Source organism: Equus asinus, chromosome 5 (genome assembly GCF_041296235.1).
Source record: "Equus asinus isolate D_3611 breed Donkey chromosome 5, EquAss-T2T_v2, whole genome shotgun sequence".
NCBI lineage: Eukaryota > Metazoa > Chordata > Mammalia > Perissodactyla > Equidae > Equus > Equus asinus.
In genome coordinates, this window is record NC_091794.1 from 78,796,365 (window position 1) to 78,815,914 (window position 19,550).

Sequence of the window (19,550 nt, forward strand, 5' to 3'; positions counted from 1 at the left end):
CCTACATTTTCCACTGGGCCCAGAAACTTCTTCCCCAGTCCCAGTGTCCTGCTCATGCGTGCAGTGAGGTCACAATTCTAGGTTTACATCACCACAGTCCTGAAACCCTCTAGGAGCAATTCAAACTTCATCAGCATACTTCACAGAAGGTTCAAACCCACCAAAATGGTACCTACTTGGTTATTTGTATCTTGAAATGTGACAGAGCTGAAGCATGTACTCCAGGATGAGAGCTTTACCTCTACATATGCAGCCTATCTTTATGAACTGGCTTATTCCAACACTTATTAGGCATGAATAAGGCCGTAGGGGGAAGGGATTCAAAGAAGAATTAAGACATATATATCATCCTTGCCTTCAGTGAGCTCACATTCAAATGAGGGAGAGAAGTCATACATACACAGGGCTAGACACCAAAGTAGCATGGGATAGACAAGGAGCACAGAATCACTGGATGCAAAAGCTGGCAAGTACTCGAGTAACCACACTTCTATCCACTTCTCTTGGACAGCAACAGACCCTTACTATACACACACACCCCATTCCCAACCCCTACACTACAGAGAGCATAAACAACACAGGAGACCAGAGTTGTAACCCAAGTTCTGACATTAACTAATTCTCACATTAATGATTCAGGGTGAACACCCGGGGAGGAAGGAATAAGAGTGAGAGTGTGAAGGCAGCTAGGCACTAGGTCTGGCCACAGCGCGGGCAGCTGCCCCACTGGCCTCGCACAGGACACTTTGGAAGAAGAGTATGTAGTAAAAAGAAGAAAGTTCATTGGGATCAGACCTTGAAAGGTCTTTGAATGCCTCACTAAGAAGTTTGGACCTTATTCCAAAGGCAATATTTGAGCTGGAGTCAGACCCAATGAGAACTGTATTTTTAAACAATCAACAAAAACAAAAAAACAAATCACAAGGAACTGCTAATTGCTTGTTCAAAGGAATTTTAGGAACCTCTTGATTCAAGGGCAGACCATGTAAAGTATTCAACCCTTTAATTTCTCAAATATACCACTTAAACATCTGCATATCTACCATAAGGCATTATGCTAAGCAAGCCCTTTACATGTGTTGTATCATTCAGCGCCATGAAAGCGGGTCCAAGTGTGCCTTATTCACCTCTGTATTCCCAGCACCAAACACACCGTCTGGTTTTTTGGAATCAGTACAAAAGGATTTGTTGAGTAAATCTTCACAACGACCATATGAGGTAGATATTATTCTTTCTCATTTTATAGCTGAGGAAATAATTTCTAAGAGGGATGGAAACATGCCTGCGAATACATAAAGTAGTGGCAGAGCCAGACTAGAATCCAGGTTTTCATGCACCTAGCCCGGTGACCTGTTCACCACACTGCAATGCTTCTAAAACAAATGTCTTAGTCACTTCTCTCCTCTTCACAAAATCCTTTCAAGACTCCCCACTGTCTACAGAATAAAATCCTAAGCATCTTAGTGCCAGAGATGAAGAGTCTCTGGCAAAAAGAAAAAAGTTGATTGGGATCAGATTTTGAAAAGTCTTTGAATGCCTCACTAAGAAGTTTGGAGCTTTTTAGCGTTTTTGCAGCTGCCAAGCATCCTGAGCCTTCCATTGCCTGGAGCCAGTTCCTTCTCTAGTCCCTGTAAAGGCCCTCTCACTGTTTCTGCTAGGCCTTCCCACCCTACCCCCACAAGCCCAGCTCATCCTCAATGAGTTTCCACCTCTGAGCTGCTCCAGCACCAGTCATCTGTGCCATTCATCACAAGTTGCCTTCTGTTATCTAGTGTTTCAGAAACAGACTTTTCTCCCCTCAGCTAGCGTATCAATTTGGCTCCCCAAACCAATATCATAGGCAGTGGACACTCAGAAGCTAGCTTGGGTGAGCAAGGTTTTAGGATTCTGTGCACTTTGCTCTCTACAAACACACCAGAAACTGTTGATTGCTTCAATTTAGAACAGGCCTCACTAAATAAAATCCCACTGAATCCAAAGACCATGTTTAAGAGTAGGGAGGACAAGACAGCATCAGAAACAAGGCTCTCCCAAGTTCCACTTCCACATAGATCTTTTAGGTAGGAAAGTGTTAAATGTGGTAGAGGCATAAGTCATAGAACCTACCTCTTTGCCCTTTGTGGCACCTCCTTCTGTCCATTCCACTGAAACGCAGGATTTCTCCAAGTTCACAGTCCTTACATTGGCACTGTGAATTAAGCCTAGAGTATGAAAAGGCCAGAGTCACCCATCTTTTTCACTTTTAGAGTCCCACAGAGACTCAGTGTGGAGTTGACCTGAAGGAAGGGACCTTTCCTTTTTAACATGAGAAGACAAGCCTCCTGGCCTTTCACCCTTAGAACATCCCATAGTGAAGCAGGCAGGGAACAGGTCTTAAAACCGAGCTGCAGGGGATAAGGATTCATCTTCTCTCAAAAGAGAGCCTACAGCGGGGTGAACTGTTCCTCAACACAGCACCGAGTCTCTAGCGCCCTCGGGTTTCTCTATCTCACGCCTGACACTTATGTCCGACCAGTCTCCTGATGGCACGGGTATCAGACTTGCCAGAACTGCGGTAGCCGCTTAACCAAAAAAGAGAGGACAGAATTGCAAGCTCCTGCAGAGCAGGGATTTTGTTTGTCTCGTTACTCCGAGTCCCACTGCAAATGTGCGATATTTATAGGAGAGTAGAGGGGCCAGGAAGCTGAGGTCCCTACAAGACCAGGGCAGTTTCAGGGGAGGACTCTGGAGGGGAAGTGACTCGAGCAACCCTAACTTCTCTGGGAGGTCCATTGCCATGGAGGAGCCCCGCCCACTCCCGGAGGACGCGGAGGGGACCCACTGCCAGGGCAGAGGCCCCTGGCCCTGGGTAGGGAAGACCGACTGCCAGTGCAGAGACCCGGACCTGGGCGAGGGGAATCCGCAACACTGTCTCAGGGTCCTGCCGTTTAGGGAAGGGCAGTAATTTCAGCCGTCTCGCGGCCCACGGGTCCCTTGGGCCTCGCGACCCCGCTCTCACCGTTACTGCGTTGGATCTTGATGGCGAGACCGGGAAACAGGCGGGCCTGAAGCGACGAGTCCATGGGCAGTCGGCAGGCGCACCGGGAAGAGAAACGCGAAATACCAGGAAGCCGGCACTCTGCTAACCCTTCGAAATCTTAACGCCGCGTAAACCGCCGCAGTTTAAATCCCGCGCGCCAGCGTCCCTGAGACGTCACCACGCCGTCGTTCGCCTCGCTTCCGCCAGTCAGCGGCGCCCCGCGGAGGTTTTTGGGAGACGTAGTCTTGGCTGGGGCTGCAGGCGCCTGGGGCCGCCCTCTCGTCTGGCCACACCCCCGAGCGCAGGGCCTGCTGGGAACTTCGCGAGCCTCGCGTGCTTTTGTTCCTGACGTTATACGTGAGGACGGTGTTGTACTGCTGGCTTACCCCAAACTGAGAAACCAGTCCGCGGTTTGAGAGTGAGGGCTCTGGGGTCCTACAGGCATGGATTCGAATCCCGATTTCTTCAGCTGCTAGCTCCGGGACCTCGGACAGGTTAGACACTTGACTCTCGGTTTCCTTCTTTGCACAATGGGGAGCATGTTTCCTCCGTGGCGGGGTTATTGCGAAGTTGACATGAGGGGCTCTGTTTAAAGTGCCTGAGAGTCACAGACGCACTAGGTTTATTGAGTGTCCGCCACGTGCTAGGCGTTGTGCTAGGTACTGGAGATAGTAGAAGTGAGCAAGACATGTAGTACTTGTCTCCTTGACCTGACATTTCCAAGGAGACAAAAAAAATAAATAAATAAATTATAAATTGTCCTGAGTGTTCTGAGGGAAACAGAGCTAGGATAGAGAATAATGGAGGAAGCTACTTTAGATAAAGTAGCCGGGGAAGAAATCTTTGAAGTGATATTTGACCTGAGTCTAGAGAACAAGGAGGAACTAGCCATGTGAAAATGGAGGACAGAGAGGTGGAGAACCTTTGAGATTCGGATCTGAAAACGGTATGTGCAAAGGCCCTGAGGCAGGAAAGAACTTGGTCTTGAAGAAGTGAAAGAAGCCAGTGTGGCTGGAAGGCAATAGGTAAGCGGCAGAGGAGTGAGATCATTTAGCATCATGTAGCCCATAGTAATAATTTTGGCTTTTATTCTAATCAGAAGTCATTGAAGATTTTCAGCAGAAGACTGACAAGATCTGAGTCATATTTGATTTCATGTCTCAGGCTTGCTGCTGTGTAGAGAACCGATTTGAAGAGGGCAAGACTGGAGTTGAGGAGATCATTTAGAAGGCAAGGGATTATGCTGGCCTGGCATGGGGTAGTGACAAAGGAAATGTAGCTAAGAGAATGGATTAAAGGTGTACCTTGTTTGGGAGGTGGAGTAAGCACCACTTGCTGATGAGTTTGTGAGAGGGTTTCGATCTAAAATGAAACTGGAGGATATGCAATGGAGAATCTCACATGCTCCCTCAGAAAAATGGAACTTAAGAACTGAGAGAATCTCTCCCCGCCCTCAAGCCGATGAACGGAGTGTTTGAACTCTGGCTCAATGACCCCCTCTTTGTGGCTCCTTGCCCATGAATATAGCCCTCCCCAAACCCTCAATGGCCTGCCTGTAGCTTGCTAGAGGATGCATTTACCACATTGTAATTCCTCTGCTACTCCAGAATAAGCTCAATTTCTGATAATTTGAGCTTGCCTCAGTTTATCTCTCTTGTTTAGGTTGACAGGTTGCATGTAGGAGTGAAGGAGAAGGGATAACATGGATGGTTTCTGGTTTCTGGCTAGAGCAACTGGGCGGATGATGGACCATTTCTTGAAATAGGGGAGTGGAGGTGTGAAGGAGACAGGTCAGGATGGATAGGTCAAGGGTTTCGTTTTGGTCAGGTCGAGTCTGAGATGTCTACAAGACTTCCCATTGGAGGTGTCAGGTGAGGACTTGGATATACAAGCTAGGAGCTCAGGGAGAGATCAAGGGCAGAGATAGGGATTTGGCAGTTATTTTATGTAGATGTATTTAGAGTCATGGAACTGAATGAGACGTAGGGAGAGTGTAGATGGAGATGAGAAGAACCATAATTGAGCCATGGGGCATGCCACCATTTTGAGGTAGGGCAGAGGAGGAGAAGCAAAGAAGATGAGATTAGGGTGGTTTGAAGAGATGAGCAAAACCAGGGAGTGGAAGCCTAGAAGGAGTGAAAGAGGAAGTCACTTTGGAGAGCTGCAGAGAGGGCAGGTAAAATAGAATTATCCTTTAGGGCCGGCCAGGTGGCGCAGTGGTTAAGTGCGCACGTTCCACTTTGGTGGCCTGGGGTTCGCTGGTTCGGATACCGGGTACGGACATGGCACCGCTTGTCCAGCCATGCTGTGGCAGGCGTCCCACGTATAAAGTAGAGGAAGATGGGCCCAGATGTGAGCTCAGGGCCAGTCTTCCTCAGCAAAAGGGAGGATTGGCGGCAGCAGTTAGCTCAGGGCTAATCTTCCTCAAAAAAACAAAAAAAAAACGCAAACTTCCTTTCTGCTCCCCAAGGCCGATGTGGAACCCTTGGGGCACATGGGCTTTTGCAGGGGGCCTATTTCCAGTTCCTTGACCTGGGACAGATCCAGTGAATTTCTCCTGGCCAGGCATGGGTGATAAAACTCCTGCCCTCATAACTTGTTTCTGATGCCAGTACCCTCCTGTTACAGGAAGCCAAAGTCAAGAAATTAACATTGACTGGTCCAAAAACAGTGAAACCCACAGGAAACACAAAGTCCCAAAGTCGAGAATTCCTTTTGTGCCATAAATGAAGAGAGGCCCATGGTCTGTGAATAATGAAACTTCCGTGACTTCAGGAAACATAAAGTCATTAGATTAGGGACACTTACATATGTATGCCAGGGACTCCAGCATATTACCGTCGATACATCACCATGATAGAAAGAAAAAAAAAGCCCTCCCCTCCTCAAACTGGTAATAGAACCATTGGAGCCTATAAAATTGGTATGCTTAACATCAAAAAGATAGTAAGTTTTAAAAAAATCATTGTGAAAGAACAATGTGTAAGAAAGAAGAGGCATATTTGGAAAAAAAACTAGAAAAACTTTCAAACAGTCACTTTTCTAAGTAAAGACTCTGGAACTATACTGCAGTTCCCAATGAAATCAATGAGTCAGGGATGCTAGGTGAAAGGTGACAGAGTAGAGGATGTGTGCATGGTGCCAGAGTATCGTGTCACAGATTGTTTATGTGAACAACTTGCAAAGGGAAAGCATACCTTTATGCGGAAATATGTGCCAGTCACCAGTGTAACCAAGTGATCAAACTTAGCATCACCAGCAGTGGGGCAGCCTGACATTATGTATCTCCTGATAGGTTACGATAGGAAATACACAGCATCATCCAGGAGATAAGAATGCCAAAACTGTGTAGCCTAAGTCCAGTCCAGCCTCTAGACTTAACTTCCTGTTTCTGGGAAATACAGCCGATGGAGGAACAAATTGCATGACACCATGAGGAATAATGAGGCAAATACAGAATGCAGGACACTTTACAAGACGTCTGGCCTGATCTCTTTACAAAGTCTCTGTTAAGAAAAAAGAGAAATACAAAGACTGTTCTAGATTTTAAGAGAATACAAACAACAACCAAATGCAAAGCATGAATCTTGATTGGGTCATGGTTTAAAAAAATTAGGAGTAATTGGGGAAATCTGAATATGGACTAGCTATGAGACACTTTAGGGAATTATTTCTGATTTACTTAACGGTCATAATGACACCGTGATTATGTGGGAGAATGTGCTTATTCTTGGGAGATGCATGCTGAAATACTTAGAACGAAAGAGTCATGATGTTCACGACTTTCAAGTAGTTCAGAAAAAAAATAATGAAGGAAACCAGAATGTCACCCCAAAATATGCCTCTTTACAAAAGAATTATTTTGAGTTGAAGGCAAAGAAGCAGCAGCAAATAGGGGCCGGCCCCTGCTAAGTTCACTGACACCCACAAAGCAATAGGGACTCAAAGGGGGACACATTCGTAATAAAAGGAAAACCACAAGCTGAGCAACTAATATTAGGTGAAACAGACTGGCTGTTGATCCAGTTTAAAACGTGTGATAAATATCCTCAAAAGATAAGGGAGGATATTGTTACCATAAGGCAGGAACAAACAAGAAGAATCAGTTGGAAATACTGGGTATGAAAAATTTAATAGTTGAAATTCCTACATGGATTGAATAGCAGAATGGTTGCAGCCAAAATGAAACCATGAGCAATAAGGTCAGGGTGGGGATTCATCACAAAGGCGTCAGGAAGGGATACAGAAAACAAGGAAGACTGAAGACATTTAGATGAGCCAGTTGTTTGTGACACACACTGTGGGTGGCTAATCCGACGGCCACTCCCAGCCCCTTCTTCCTTACTCATCTCCAGATTGGAAACCAAAAAAGTGAAATACTTGCTTTCCCAGATTCCCATGCAATTAGAGCTGGCCGTGTGATGCAGTTCTGGCCGATGAGATATAAGCAGGACGGTTTTGGGGGGGCTTCTGGGCAGGATGTGTTGTTTTCTAATAGAAGGGAGTGACATAAGTATGCTCTGCTTGTAACATCTCATTCCCTTTTTTCTTGCCTGGGACATGGACCTTCTGTCCAGAGTTGTGACAGCTGCCTTGTGATCATGAAGTAAGTTGATAGTCATCAGATCAAAAATCCAGCACACTCAGGACAGACAAGCAGGCAGGCAGGAAGGGCCCAGGAAGGTTCTCAGTGGCCGAGCAGTTGAACCAACACCAGCAGCCACCTACATCCCGACTCCTTGTTGTGTAAACATAAAACAAAACAAAGCCAAACAAAACCCCACCTGTTTGTTTAAGCAAACTGTATTCAAGCTTTCTGTAACCTGCAGCTGAAAATGTTCCTAACTGAAAATATTCCTTACTGATACGTTGTTCAACAATTTGGGAAAGAGTTACAGAGTTGAGATTCAAAGAAATAAGGGGGTGGGGGAAGGCAGAAATCAGTGAAAAAGAGATTTTAAAAAGAATTTTAAAAAGCTAGTTGTTTAGGGGCGGGCCTGGTGCCGTGAAGGTGAAGTTCTCACTCTCTACTTCCATGGCCCGGGCCGCATCCCACATAAAGTAGAGGAAGATTGGCAACAGACGTTAGCACAGGGCCAGTCTTCCTCACACACACACAAAAGCCAGTTGTTTGAAAGTCTTAATAAGCTAGGTGAACCTGGGAGGAGAGATAAAAAAATATATATATATGCAAAATACAGAACGAAAAAAGAGAAATAAGTACAGACACAACATAGATTAAAAATATTTATAAAAAAATGAATGAACAACTTTACATCAATCTTTTTTTTTTGAGGAAGATTAGCCCTGAGCTAACATCTGCAACCAAACCTCTTCTTTTTGCTGAGGAAGACTGGCCCTGAGCTCACATCTGTGCTCATCTTCCTCTACTTTATATGTGGGACACCTGCCACAGCATGGCTTGACAAGCTGCACCATGTCCACACCCGGGTCCAAACCGGTGAACCCGGGCCCCCGAAGTGGAACGTGCACTCTTAACAGCTGCACCACTGGGCCGGCCCCTGAATTTACTCTTGATACAACAATTTACTTCTGGGAATTTACCCCAAAGATACACACCTATAAATATGAAAAAACATATGCACAAAGCTATTAATTGCAGTATTATCTGTAATAGCAAAATTCTGTAAACAATTTAAATTCCCACCTATAGGTACAGGCTGAATAAAGTACAGTATATCCACACAATGGAGTACTATGCAGCCAAAAAAAGAATGAAGAAGGTCTCTATAAACTGATATGGTGTGAATTCCAGGATATATTATTAATTGAAATAAGGTGTCTATTATCTTTTGTTAAGGGAAATAAAATATGTCTGATTATTATTATTTTGCAAAAAGAACCACAGAAAGATGAAACCAGAAACTAATAAACATGGGTTGGAGGGGAATGGGGTGGAAAGGATAAGGACAAGAGGGAGACTTCTCTGAGTTTATGTATTTGTTTTTTTAAAGATTTTATTTTTCCTTTTTCTCCCAAAGCCCCCTGGTACAAAGTTGTGTATTTTTAGGTGTGGGTCATTCTAGTTGTGGCATGTGGGATGCTGCCTCAGCATGGCCTGATGTGTGGTGCCAAGTCCGTGCCCACGATCCGAACCAGCAAAACCCGGGGCTGCCGAAGCAGAGTGGGCAAACTTAACCACTTGGCCACAGGGCTGGCCCCTGAGTTTATATATTTTCATAGTTTTGACTTTTGAATCCTACAAATTGTTTACATGTTCAAAAGGTAAAATCAAATAAAAATGTATCATGGTTAAAATAATGTTTATCTCAGGAATGCAAAGATGATTAACATGCAAAATCCAGCAATTGTAATTCACCACCTTGATAGACTAAAGGAGAAAAATGTGATTATTGCAATAGAATCAGAAAAGTGTTTAATAGAAAATTCAGCACCTAATTTTGATGAAAACTCAGAGAAAACTGGTGATAGAAAAGAACTTCCTTAAAATAATACAGGCTACATGCCAAAAACTCATAGTAAGCATCGTACTTAAAGACAAATACTCTTTAAGGTCGGAGAAGAGGATTACAGTTGCCCCCACGACTGCGCAGCCTGGAAATGAAATCAGTGTTTAAGGACTGGAACGTGTGATAGAGACTGCTCATTGCCTACCTATAGCATTTCCCCCATTTTTCACCTGAGTGTATGGCAGCATACATTTCCCAGCCTCCCTCGTTGCTCAGTAAGGCCATGTGGCTAAGTTCAACTTGAAATAGAAGTAGAATTATTATAAGTATATGTAAATGAAATTATTCCAAGCCTGTGTAAAGTACTTATGAGACTTCTCTTTAACAAGGAGGAGGAACTTTCTCCATTCCCTTTTCTTTTTCCCGCTACCAGAGTGTGGAGACCATGGCTGTAGCTCCAGCAACCGTCCTTGTGTGCGAAAGGAAGCAGCGCTGTGCTGCTAGTGTTTTAACAAGTTCTCCGGCGGGAGGGACCCTGATTTGAAGCATTTGCCCATTTCCGTGGTGTAAATATGCTCACCGTGGCTGATATCAAGCTGCCAACTGGAAGTCACTGAAGATGGCGTTGGGAAGAGATGCACACATGAAGTAGCTGGCTCCAGCTGTGCACTGGTGGCCGTGTGCAACCACAATAGCAGCCTGGGTCTTTGACACCGTGGAGCCTCCATAGTAACTCTGAATTTCCTCCCTCCTGGCTTTCTTCATTTAAGGGGAAAATAAACTTCTTGCTTGTTCAAGGTATGCTTTTGGGAGTCTGTTACTCACTGAGAAATTGAACATGAACATAGAGGGGATGAGACAAAACAGTATCTGCTGATGATTTGGTTTCCGATACAGAAAAACCCAAGAGAATCAACACCAATATGTAAATAATTAGAATTAAAAAAGAGTTCTGCAAGCTTGCTCTAAATTAACTTACAAACTAATATTCCTCTTCACCAGCAATAACCAGCTACTTAATGTAATTGTAAAAGTAAGATACTGTTCACAATAGCATCAAAACTATAGAGTAGAAACCCACCTAAAAAAATGGCCTTTATAGAGGAAAAAATTTAAAGTCTCTTAAGGAATTATAGAGATTGAGTAAATGGAATGAAATATATATATATATATATATTTTTTTTTTTTTTTTTTTGAGGAAGATTAGCCCTGAGCTAACATCTGCTGCCAATCCTCCTCTTTTTGCTGAGCAAGACTGGCCCTGTGCTAATGTCTGTGCCCATCTTCCTCTATTTTGTATGTGGGTCTTGGCCACTGCACGGGTGTACCCGGGATCTTAACCTGTGAATACAGGCTGCTGAAGCAGAATGTGCCAAACTTAACCACTTGGTCACAGGGCCAGCCCTGAAATACACATTGATGGATAGTAAAATGGTAAAGATGTTATTTCTCTCTAAATATATGCCACAATTTAATACAATTTCCATAAAAATTCCAGCAGGATCTTTTAAGGAACTTCATAAAGTTATTTTACTATTTATATAGAGAAATAAGATCCATGAATATCTGGAAAAGTTGGAGAAAAGAGAATAATTGGAGAGGACATCTCTTATGAGGTTAAGAAAGTCACATTAATTAAAACAGGGTGATATTAGACAGGAAAATCCTACTTCAGGATAGTGGTTATTTCTGGGGTCAGGGAGGCAGGAGATCAGATTGGAGAGGAATAAAGTGAACAGAGCAGGTCAAGTCCTGTTTCTTAAGCTGGGTCAAGATACATAGCTATTTTTTTTTCTTTAAGATTGGCACCTGAGCTAACATCTGTTGCCAATCTTTTTTTTCCTTCTTCTTCTCTTCAAAGCTGACCAGTACATAGTTGTGTATTCTAGTTGTAGGTCCTGGTTGTGCTATGTGGGATGCCACCTCAGCGTGGCCTGATGGGCGCTGCCATGTCTGCGCCAGGATCCAACCGGTGAAACCCTGGGCTGCCAGAGTGGAGCGTCCAAACTTAACCACTCAGCCACTGTCCAGCCCCACTGTTTGTTTTTTTTATTACTCTTCGAGAACATACATTCTATATACTGTTTTGTGTATCAAGTACTTCATAAATTTAAAAACAGAAAAAATAAAAGATTTCTAAAATGGGGAACTTTTTAACTCCAGGAAAATAAAAAGTTTTACATGGTAGGAATTGTAATTGTAGAACTCTATTTGGCTTGGCTTGGAACAACATTGAAATACAGTCACATCATCGGGGAAGAGGCGGTGTGAGGGAGAGAACATCCTCATCGACCTTGATGGTGAGTATTAAAAAAAAGACAACAGGCCCCAAATGGAGTCACTGATGCTAAGCCCCACAACACCAAACTGAGACTTAATTATAGTTTCAGCTCTCCCAGAAGTGGAATCTTGGACCAGTCAATCAGCACTACTAGCGAGGAAACCTGCCTGATGGACCTCGGCCATCCCCTGTAGGAAGGTGACCTTGCCACGACTGTTCACTTCTTGCTGATATGAATTCCTTGTTCTGCTCCCTTCTGCCTATAAAAGCCTTTCATTTTGTACAGCTCCTCAGAGCTCCTTTCTATCTGCTAGAGGGGATGCTGCTCAATTCATGAATTGTTGAATAAATCCAATAAGATCTTTAAAATGTACTCAGTTGAATTTTATTTGTTTATTTATTTATTTATCTATTTTAGGAAGATTAGCCCTGAGCTAACATCCACCACCAATCCTCCTCTTTTTGCTGAGGAAGATTGGTCCTGAGCTAACACCTGTACCCATCTTCCTCTGCTTTATATGTGGGATGCCTGCCACAGCATGGCTTGACAAGCAGCATGCACCTGGGATCCACCGAAGTGGAACATGTGAACTTAACTGCTGTGCCACTGGGCTGGCCCCTGAATTTTATTTTTTTTAATTTTTTTATCTTATTTATTTTTTTTAAGATTTAAAAAAAATTTTTTTTCTTTCTCCCCAAAGCCTCCCGGTACATAGTTGTGTATTTTTAGTTGTGGGTCCTTCCAGCTGTGGCATGTGGGATGCTGCCTCAGCGTGGCTTGATGAGTGGTGCCGTATCTGTGCCCAGGATCTGAACCCTCGAAACCCTGGGTCGCTGAAGCGGAGCCTGCAAACTTAACCACCCAGCCATGGGGCCGGCCCCTGAATTTTATTTTTTAATATAAGTCAAGAAGTAATATCTAAAATTAGTGACTCAAGAGGCAGCAGTGTATGTCTGTCATTCAGCATATACCCAGTGGAAGAAACAGCTGAGTCGACCAGTGGTTGTTTCTGATGACAGAAGTGGGTGTGAGGTGGGATGTAGAAAGAAAGCAAGTTATAGGTTTTTTTTTTTTCTCCCTAAAGATTTTATTTAGTTGTGTATTTTTAGTTGTGGGTCCTTCTAGTTGTGGCATGTGGGACGCTGCCTCAGCGTGGTCTGATGAGCAGTGCCATGTCCGCGCCCAGGATTGGAACCAACGAAACACTGGGCCGCCTGCAGTGGAGCACGTGAACTTAACCACTCGGCCATGGGGCCAGCCCCAAGTTATAGTTTTTTTTAATATTCTTTTTAGTGCTATCTGCCTTTTGCTCTGAATCCTGCCCTGTGGTGAGGAGGTTCTTGCTGCTTCTGGAGACCTTGATAGAGCCTATTAAAGGGCAAGTCAAGGTGTTGTTTAGGACGCCTTAGAAGAAATTCAGCTCCCATTCAGCACTGACCCCTCTTTCACGCTCTCTGCCTCTGCTTGAATCATGATTATTTACGTCCTTCTGGGCACATGAATAGTTTCCCCTAGGCTGTATACTCTGATGACGACTCAGTCTTTTTTGCCTTCCATCCTTCCTTCTATCTTCCATCCTTTCATTCTTCCTTCTTGCGTTCCTTCTCTCTCTCTCCTTTCGTAGCAGTTCTGCTCATCTATCTATCTATCTATCAGTTATCTATCTATCTATCTATCTATCTATCTATCTATCTATCTATCATCTTTGGCTCTCAGGTGATGACCATGCTCCTGGGTTCATGACATATTATCATCAGTGGTCTGTGTCAGGCTTGCTTTATTTATCCATTTATCTATTTATCATTCACTCTTTTATTCTTACATCTATCCCTCTTCCATTCACCTTCTCCCCAGCAACCATTCCACTGTGTTTAATATATATCTTCTTGTTTTTTGTTCTTGCAAAACAGGTATTGTTGTATGCAGGTATTGTGTATGTGGGTGGATTTTAAAAGTTATGTTAATGATACTGTATCATACATCTCATTTTTGTCACTAAACATTATAGTTTTGATGCAGTGTGACATCTAATACATTATTTCCTGTTGTTGTATGATAGTACCTTTTACCTGCCACTGTCCCAGTGATGGACATTAGGTTGTCTCCAGCTTCTTGCAATCACCAAGGATGCTGCAGGTAATGCTCCATAAAATAAAATTAGGTCCTTACTTCATATCACACAGGAAAAGTCTAGATAATTAGGAATTCAATTGTAAAAAACTTTAGATCTTTTAAAGGAAAATATGAGAGTATGTTTTTATGACATTAGGGTAGGGAAAGATTTCTTAAAATCTAGAGAACCATAAAGTGAAAATTGATGAATATATTAAAACTTCTATATGATAAACAAATGAAAAAACAAGTGACAGACTATAGGAAATAACTTGCAATACCTATAAACTGTCAAAGGTTTAGTTTACTGAATGTAAATAAGAACTCCTACAAGTCAAAGAGCAAAAGACAAAAACAACTTAAATATGGACAAAAGACCAGAACAGAAAGTCGCCTGAATAGGAAGCTGGAGTCGCCCATAAACATGAAAAGATGCTCACATGTACCTATATATGTTTTAAAAGATTTCATGTTACCTTAAGTCTCTGTGTGTCAAAACACATCTTCTGGATTGAATTATCATTATCATTATTCTAAGTAGATGAATGATCAAAATAAGACAAGAGTTTTGAACCTAAAAATTAGAAATGTATTGGAAATGCATCTCCTAAGGAGATGAAGAAACTTTATTTTTCAATTAGCTCACATAGAGTGAGACAGAGTTTGTCACCAGTTCTATTCCTATCTTTGTTTTCACAAATGGAAGATCTGAGAAACCTTAAAATAAGTAGATGGAAATTGGAGAGTTTTTCATAGTAATGTCACCATACGTCCCTTTATTTAATGTCCCAGGTGGTTTTTACATCCCAGGTGGACTCAAAGAATGCCATACTATGCAGGAAATAAAATGGATGAATCGGAACTTCATCTACAGATACCGTCACAAATTGTCTTGGAAACAATATAGGATAAAAAAAGCAAGTTACAGGAGGATAGCTAAGGTACGATATTTGTGGGAATTTTAAAAACACAGGACAAACGTTGGTGGATGGAAGACATATCACCAACTTCAGAATAGTGGGTATCACGGGGAGGTGCGCGAATGGGATTGAGGGGTACAAATTCAGCCTTCCACTGTATTTATAAGGTTTTATTTACTTTCAAACAGATAAGCACATTAGAAGAAATGTTCATATCTATTAAAACAGATCTAAAGCACATTAGAAGAAATGTTCATATCCATTAAATCAGAGAATCAGGCGTCTTCTTGTTCTTTATTCTTTTCTGTGGAGTTAGAAGTAGTTCATGATGAATTTTTAAAATGGGAAGTGAAGAAGTGAAATGAGAAGAGACGAAAAAGAGGAGAAAACGAAGAACTCTGTTTTACTGTAGAAGTTATTTCACCTAATAAAAAATACGTATTTTAAACTTGCACAATGCTGTATGTCAATTACATCTCAATAATGCTGGAAAAAAATACATATTGATGTCTCTGATGTTTGAGTCAATTTCAAGGTCTGTGAAGCATTGTTTAGATAGTTACATAAGTCATTAAAAAAAGTCTAGTGTGAAAGTTAATTCAAAATTGTACCAGTTGATGTGAATGCATCGACAGTAAAGGTTACTAAGCTTCTTTCTTAAGGTGAAGCTCAGTGGAAACTAATTGTTTAGAATGAAAAGTTCCATTTGTCTCTTGTGGTTGCAAGAAAGTTTGTTTTTAATAAAAAGACTTCTGTCAGAATTTTTTTCTGAAACAAAAACCCAAAGTGAAGTCTTTTCTTTGTTGTGGTTGGTCGCTATATTCCACAAGGAGAACTCGGGTGGCGGGCGCTGTGGGTGAAGCGACTCCCTCCCCTCCCCCCTCCCTGCTCCCTTTCTCTTCCAGCTGGGAGATCATGGGCCTGCTTGGTCGGCTGGGATGAACCCGGAGAGGAGAGACAGATGGTCGCGTGAGGGGGACCCCATGGAAGCAGCGCAGTCTCTGTGGGGTTGGGGGCGGGCCACAAGCCCTAGAGGAGGGATGGGCCTTTGATGGGAGGAGAGCAGAGGAGGGGCAGATGTTGGGGGCTGTTGGCTTGGGGGTGGGAAGATAAGGGAAATGCTTTCTGCTTTCTCAGCGAAATCTTGTGAGGGGATCAGAGAGTGAGAGTAGGGGAGGAGGTGTGGGATGATTTCCGTGAGAGAAGAAGGTGTAAAATGGGTGCCTCGGGAGCGGGAAGCAGAGCCAACGAGACATGTCAGGTCACATTGGGGCCTTCACTAGAGGTTGGGCTCGGTTGTCTGGTTTTTCTAGCAGTTCACCTGCCACAGGGCAGATGCTGAAAAGGTAGAAAGTTGAGGCTTTGCCAGATGCTGAAAAGCTAGAGGAAGATGGAAGGCAAGAGGGATGGGAGAGGGAAGAACTGCTGGGGAGGGACAGAAAGAGGACCAGCTCCATAAACCATCAGGGTGGGGGAGTTATCACCTGCACTCCCTTCTGTTACCGCACAAAGGGCACGATCTGCTCGCAGCGAGACAAAAGCCAATCGTCAAGAGGCAAGATGGTGGCAGAGAAAGGGCATTTTATTACAGCTTGCCAGCAAGAGGGAAAATGGCTGACTAATGCCCAAAGAACCATCTTCAGGGGGGCACAGAATCTTGAAGCAGTTATATAGGCCAGTGGGTCATAGGGGAGGGGTTAGGAATGTTGACCCTCTGGTGTTACAGACTGGGAGTTGCCACAGCAGATCTTTCAGTAGTCATTGATGATGGCTATCAGCATAGACTCTCTGTTTGGTGGTGGTGGTGGTGAGGGGAGTCACCACATTCCTAAGGAACTCAAAAGAACGAAGTAATCATCTTATCGCAGCTGGGAGGTATATGTACAACCAGGGGTCATAAAATCTACAGGACAGGCGGATCTCCTGAAAGGTGCAAATCCAGCTGACTTAGAGGTCATTCAAAATTACAACATGGTCTCTTTTCTACAATATGGCTTCCCTTATGTCAACGTTGTGTTGAGTTGGTTTCCCTTCCCCGCCCATCGGGCACCATAGAGTTGGAGTCTGGGTCTTTCCTCTTAACTAAAGTGGACCACCATCAGCCTCCCTTCCCCCCCTCCCCTCCTCAACCCCCGTCTGTTGTTTAATTCCTCTGCCCTGGATCTTCACTCTTCCATCTGTGCTAATCCTTCCCATCAGCATTTAAACACGTGTAACGCTCCTAACAGTAAGAAAAGAGCGGGAACGGCTGTTTTAATCCCTCCCCTCTTCCAGCTATGGCCTCTCTTTAATTTTTCAGGGTCAAACTTCTCAAAAGAGGTGCCTGCATTCTCTGCCTCCCCCTCCCGCCCTCACCACCTCCCTGCAGTAGGCTTCCATCACTTTCCACTCTTTCCTTGGGTAATTCTAGGCCATTCTCTGTCCAGGCCATCATTTATTTCTCTCTGGCTTTACTGCTCAGTGTCCCAAATTGTCTCCCAAACTTCTTGCTGGCCATATAGTCTCCATACGTTGACCAGAATGGATGGGGTGCAAAGGGCTCAGGCCAAGGTCACCAGCAACTGCCTCTTGTTGAATCCAATGGACTTTGCAGTCCCCATCTCACTGGATCACTCCTTCGACGGAACTGACCAGTCCCTTCTTGAAACTTCTTTTCTGCCCTTGATTTCTGTCCCATCCACTCTCCTGGTTTTCCTCCCACCTTCCGAATTTCAGTGTTCCTTCTGCTGCACCTCTCTGTTAGGCCCCTGTTCTCTAGGGAACTCTCCTAGCCAGGTTTCTCTCCTCACTTTCCACTCTTTCCTTGGGTAATTCTAGGCCATTCTCTGTCCAGGCCATCATTTATTTCTCTCTGGCTTTACTGCTCAGTGTCCCAAATTGTCTCCCAAACTTCTTGCTGGCCATATAGTCTCCATACGTTGACCAGAATGGATCATAACTCATAACACTGATGCTGCTTCAAAACACTATTCTGATCATATTATTCTCCTTTAAAGCTTTCCACTGGCTGCCCATTGCCCTCAAGGCAAAGTCAAGCTCTTAGCTTGGCATGGAAGGCCCGTCAAAATCTGGTCCCCGCCGCCCAGCCATTTGCCCTTTGACCACTTGGCTTACATTGTTATGGTGCCTCTCTGGAACTTATTGACACAGCATTCAATAAGTTTTGTTGAATGAAGGAACGAAGACAATTATTTTCAAGCCTCTTTTTGAATTTAAATTTAAATTTAATTTTTTTTTTAATTCTAGAGAAATTGTAAACTTGGAGTGCCAATTATAAAACAGTCAGACTTTCTGGTTGGACCAAGCAGCTATATTCCTGCCAATCTGATTTCTGCTCTGCCCCCTGGTGGTGGCCCCAGGCCTAGCGGTAGCAGGAAAACCGGTGAACAATTTAAGGTATTTCCGGAAACGGAGGTTGGCGACTCAGCCTTATTTACATACCCACAATGCATTGCACAAGGCTATTTCCTACTTTAAAAAGGCTGGATTCTTCGTTTCCTTTTGACTTTTTTCCCCCCTAAAAAGACTCTGCTTTCAACAGAATTGTCTGATTTAGAGGCTGAAACCACTGGCTCTTTTGGGTAAATAATTACCATTGCTGCTCTAGGAGTTACAGTTACCCGAGGACTGAGCGTGACAGATGTCACGCATACTCTAGTTTCTCTTCAGATCGTATAAATCTTTCGCCTTTTACTAAAGATTTCCGTGGAGAGAAACAATTTTGAGTTTTTACCCAATTTTTTTGAGGCCTTGCACTTGCAAGGCTTATAAAGCTGTACTAAAAATAGAACTGTGTGGTATTTGTGAGTTTTCTCACCGGTGTTTACTTCCGTCGCTGGTGGTGTCTTTAATCGTTTTTTTTCCGTGTTACTAACAGTGTTTTCAAAAGAATTCACGCGGTGACGGGTTTCACATGGAGTGTTTTTGGTTTTTTTTCTTGGTGCGTCCGTGTTGTGTGCAGCTGCCGTGTTCTTCCTGTGTTGTCTTGCTCCTCTGGGACCCGTTTTCGTTTTTGCGGGTTTCGTCATTCATTTCTGCCGCAGCACTGGCCACCATGACCCACGTGTGCACTTCAGAGAAAAGGCTGTAACTGTCCGTTCGCCCGTCTGGCGTCGGAAGCTGACCCAGCGCCAGGAACAAAGCCCATGTGTCGCCTGCGTAAACGGACGAAGGGCGCATGGGTCTCTCTACCGCTCCAACGGTTCCCTTAGTGTGAAGGTCGCTCAGGGTGGTCGTTACATCCCTACCTAGTAGGTTGTCTAGAAAAATACTCATGTCTCAAGCATCCTTTGGATTGCAGCTTGTTCTCGCGGAACGGTAGGTTCTGGTGGGAGAGGTGATGCGGCCTCCTGATGGAGAAAGGGGCAGCAGCGGGAAGGGGCCAGCTCCGGGCGAGGCGCCAACCGCCCCCTTCTCCCAGCAACCACAGTTATAAGAAGCGCAAGTCCATTCACAGAGATGGCGGATACACTTCATTCCTAGGGCTTCGGATTACTTACGTTCACACCTTAGAGGCCACCAAGCATTAACCTGAGCTGCTTCCTGTGCCTGGCACCGGGCCTGGCACAGAGCAGTCGCCCAAGAGATGTTTGCAATCTATGAAATATGTGGTTACCTGTTTTTGCCGAGGCCTTGAATAAAAAGTTCTTTAACTTTAAAAAGTCCAAGCTTGCGCCTATCTGTCCACAAACATTTTTCAAGGCAGTACCTGCGGAGCCAGCTCTGATGGCTTAGTAGGTAAAGTTCTGTGCTCACCGCTTCCGTGGTTGGGGGTTCGGTTCTGGTC

The 19,550-nt window shown here is 44.0% G+C and overlaps 1 protein-coding gene, 1 long non-coding RNA gene and 1 other non-coding gene across 7 annotated transcripts in view; 2 read left to right on the forward strand and 1 right to left on the reverse strand.

The window, feature by feature from the left end:
- Positions 1-3,206, reverse strand: part of KIF2C (kinesin family member 2C) — a 16,580-nt gene extending 13,374 nt beyond the window's left edge. Inside the window, exons 1-2 of the mRNA XM_014828057.3 lie at positions 2,999-3,206; positions 2,107-2,201 (exon numbers count right to left, since the gene is read on the reverse strand). Of these exons, the coding sequence (XP_014683543.1) occupies positions 2,107-2,201; positions 2,999-3,062 (159 nt within the window). The 5' untranslated portion in view covers positions 3,063-3,206. The remainder of the gene's footprint in view (positions 1-2,106; positions 2,202-2,998) is intronic.
- Positions 3,100-15,547, forward strand: LOC106822744 (uncharacterized). Of its 5 annotated transcripts, none has more exons than XR_006527860.2 (7): positions 3,100-3,513; positions 9,884-10,248; positions 11,654-11,750; positions 11,835-11,929; positions 13,792-13,868; positions 14,637-14,785; positions 14,953-15,547. It is a non-coding gene; the product is annotated as an uncharacterized lncRNA (long non-coding RNA). The 5 variants fall into 5 exon arrangements; XR_011503433.1 differs by having other exon boundaries at positions 11,639-11,750; positions 14,953-15,535; XR_011503432.1 differs by lacking the exon at positions 13,792-13,868 and having other exon boundaries at positions 14,953-15,535.
- Positions 15,548-18,413: 2,866 nt separating this feature from the next.
- On the forward strand, positions 18,414-18,530 carry LOC123286166 (U5 spliceosomal RNA). The gene has a single exon (XR_006528438.1). It is a non-coding gene; the product is annotated as a U5 spliceosomal RNA (small nuclear RNA).
- Positions 18,531-19,550: the final 1,020 nt, after the last annotated feature.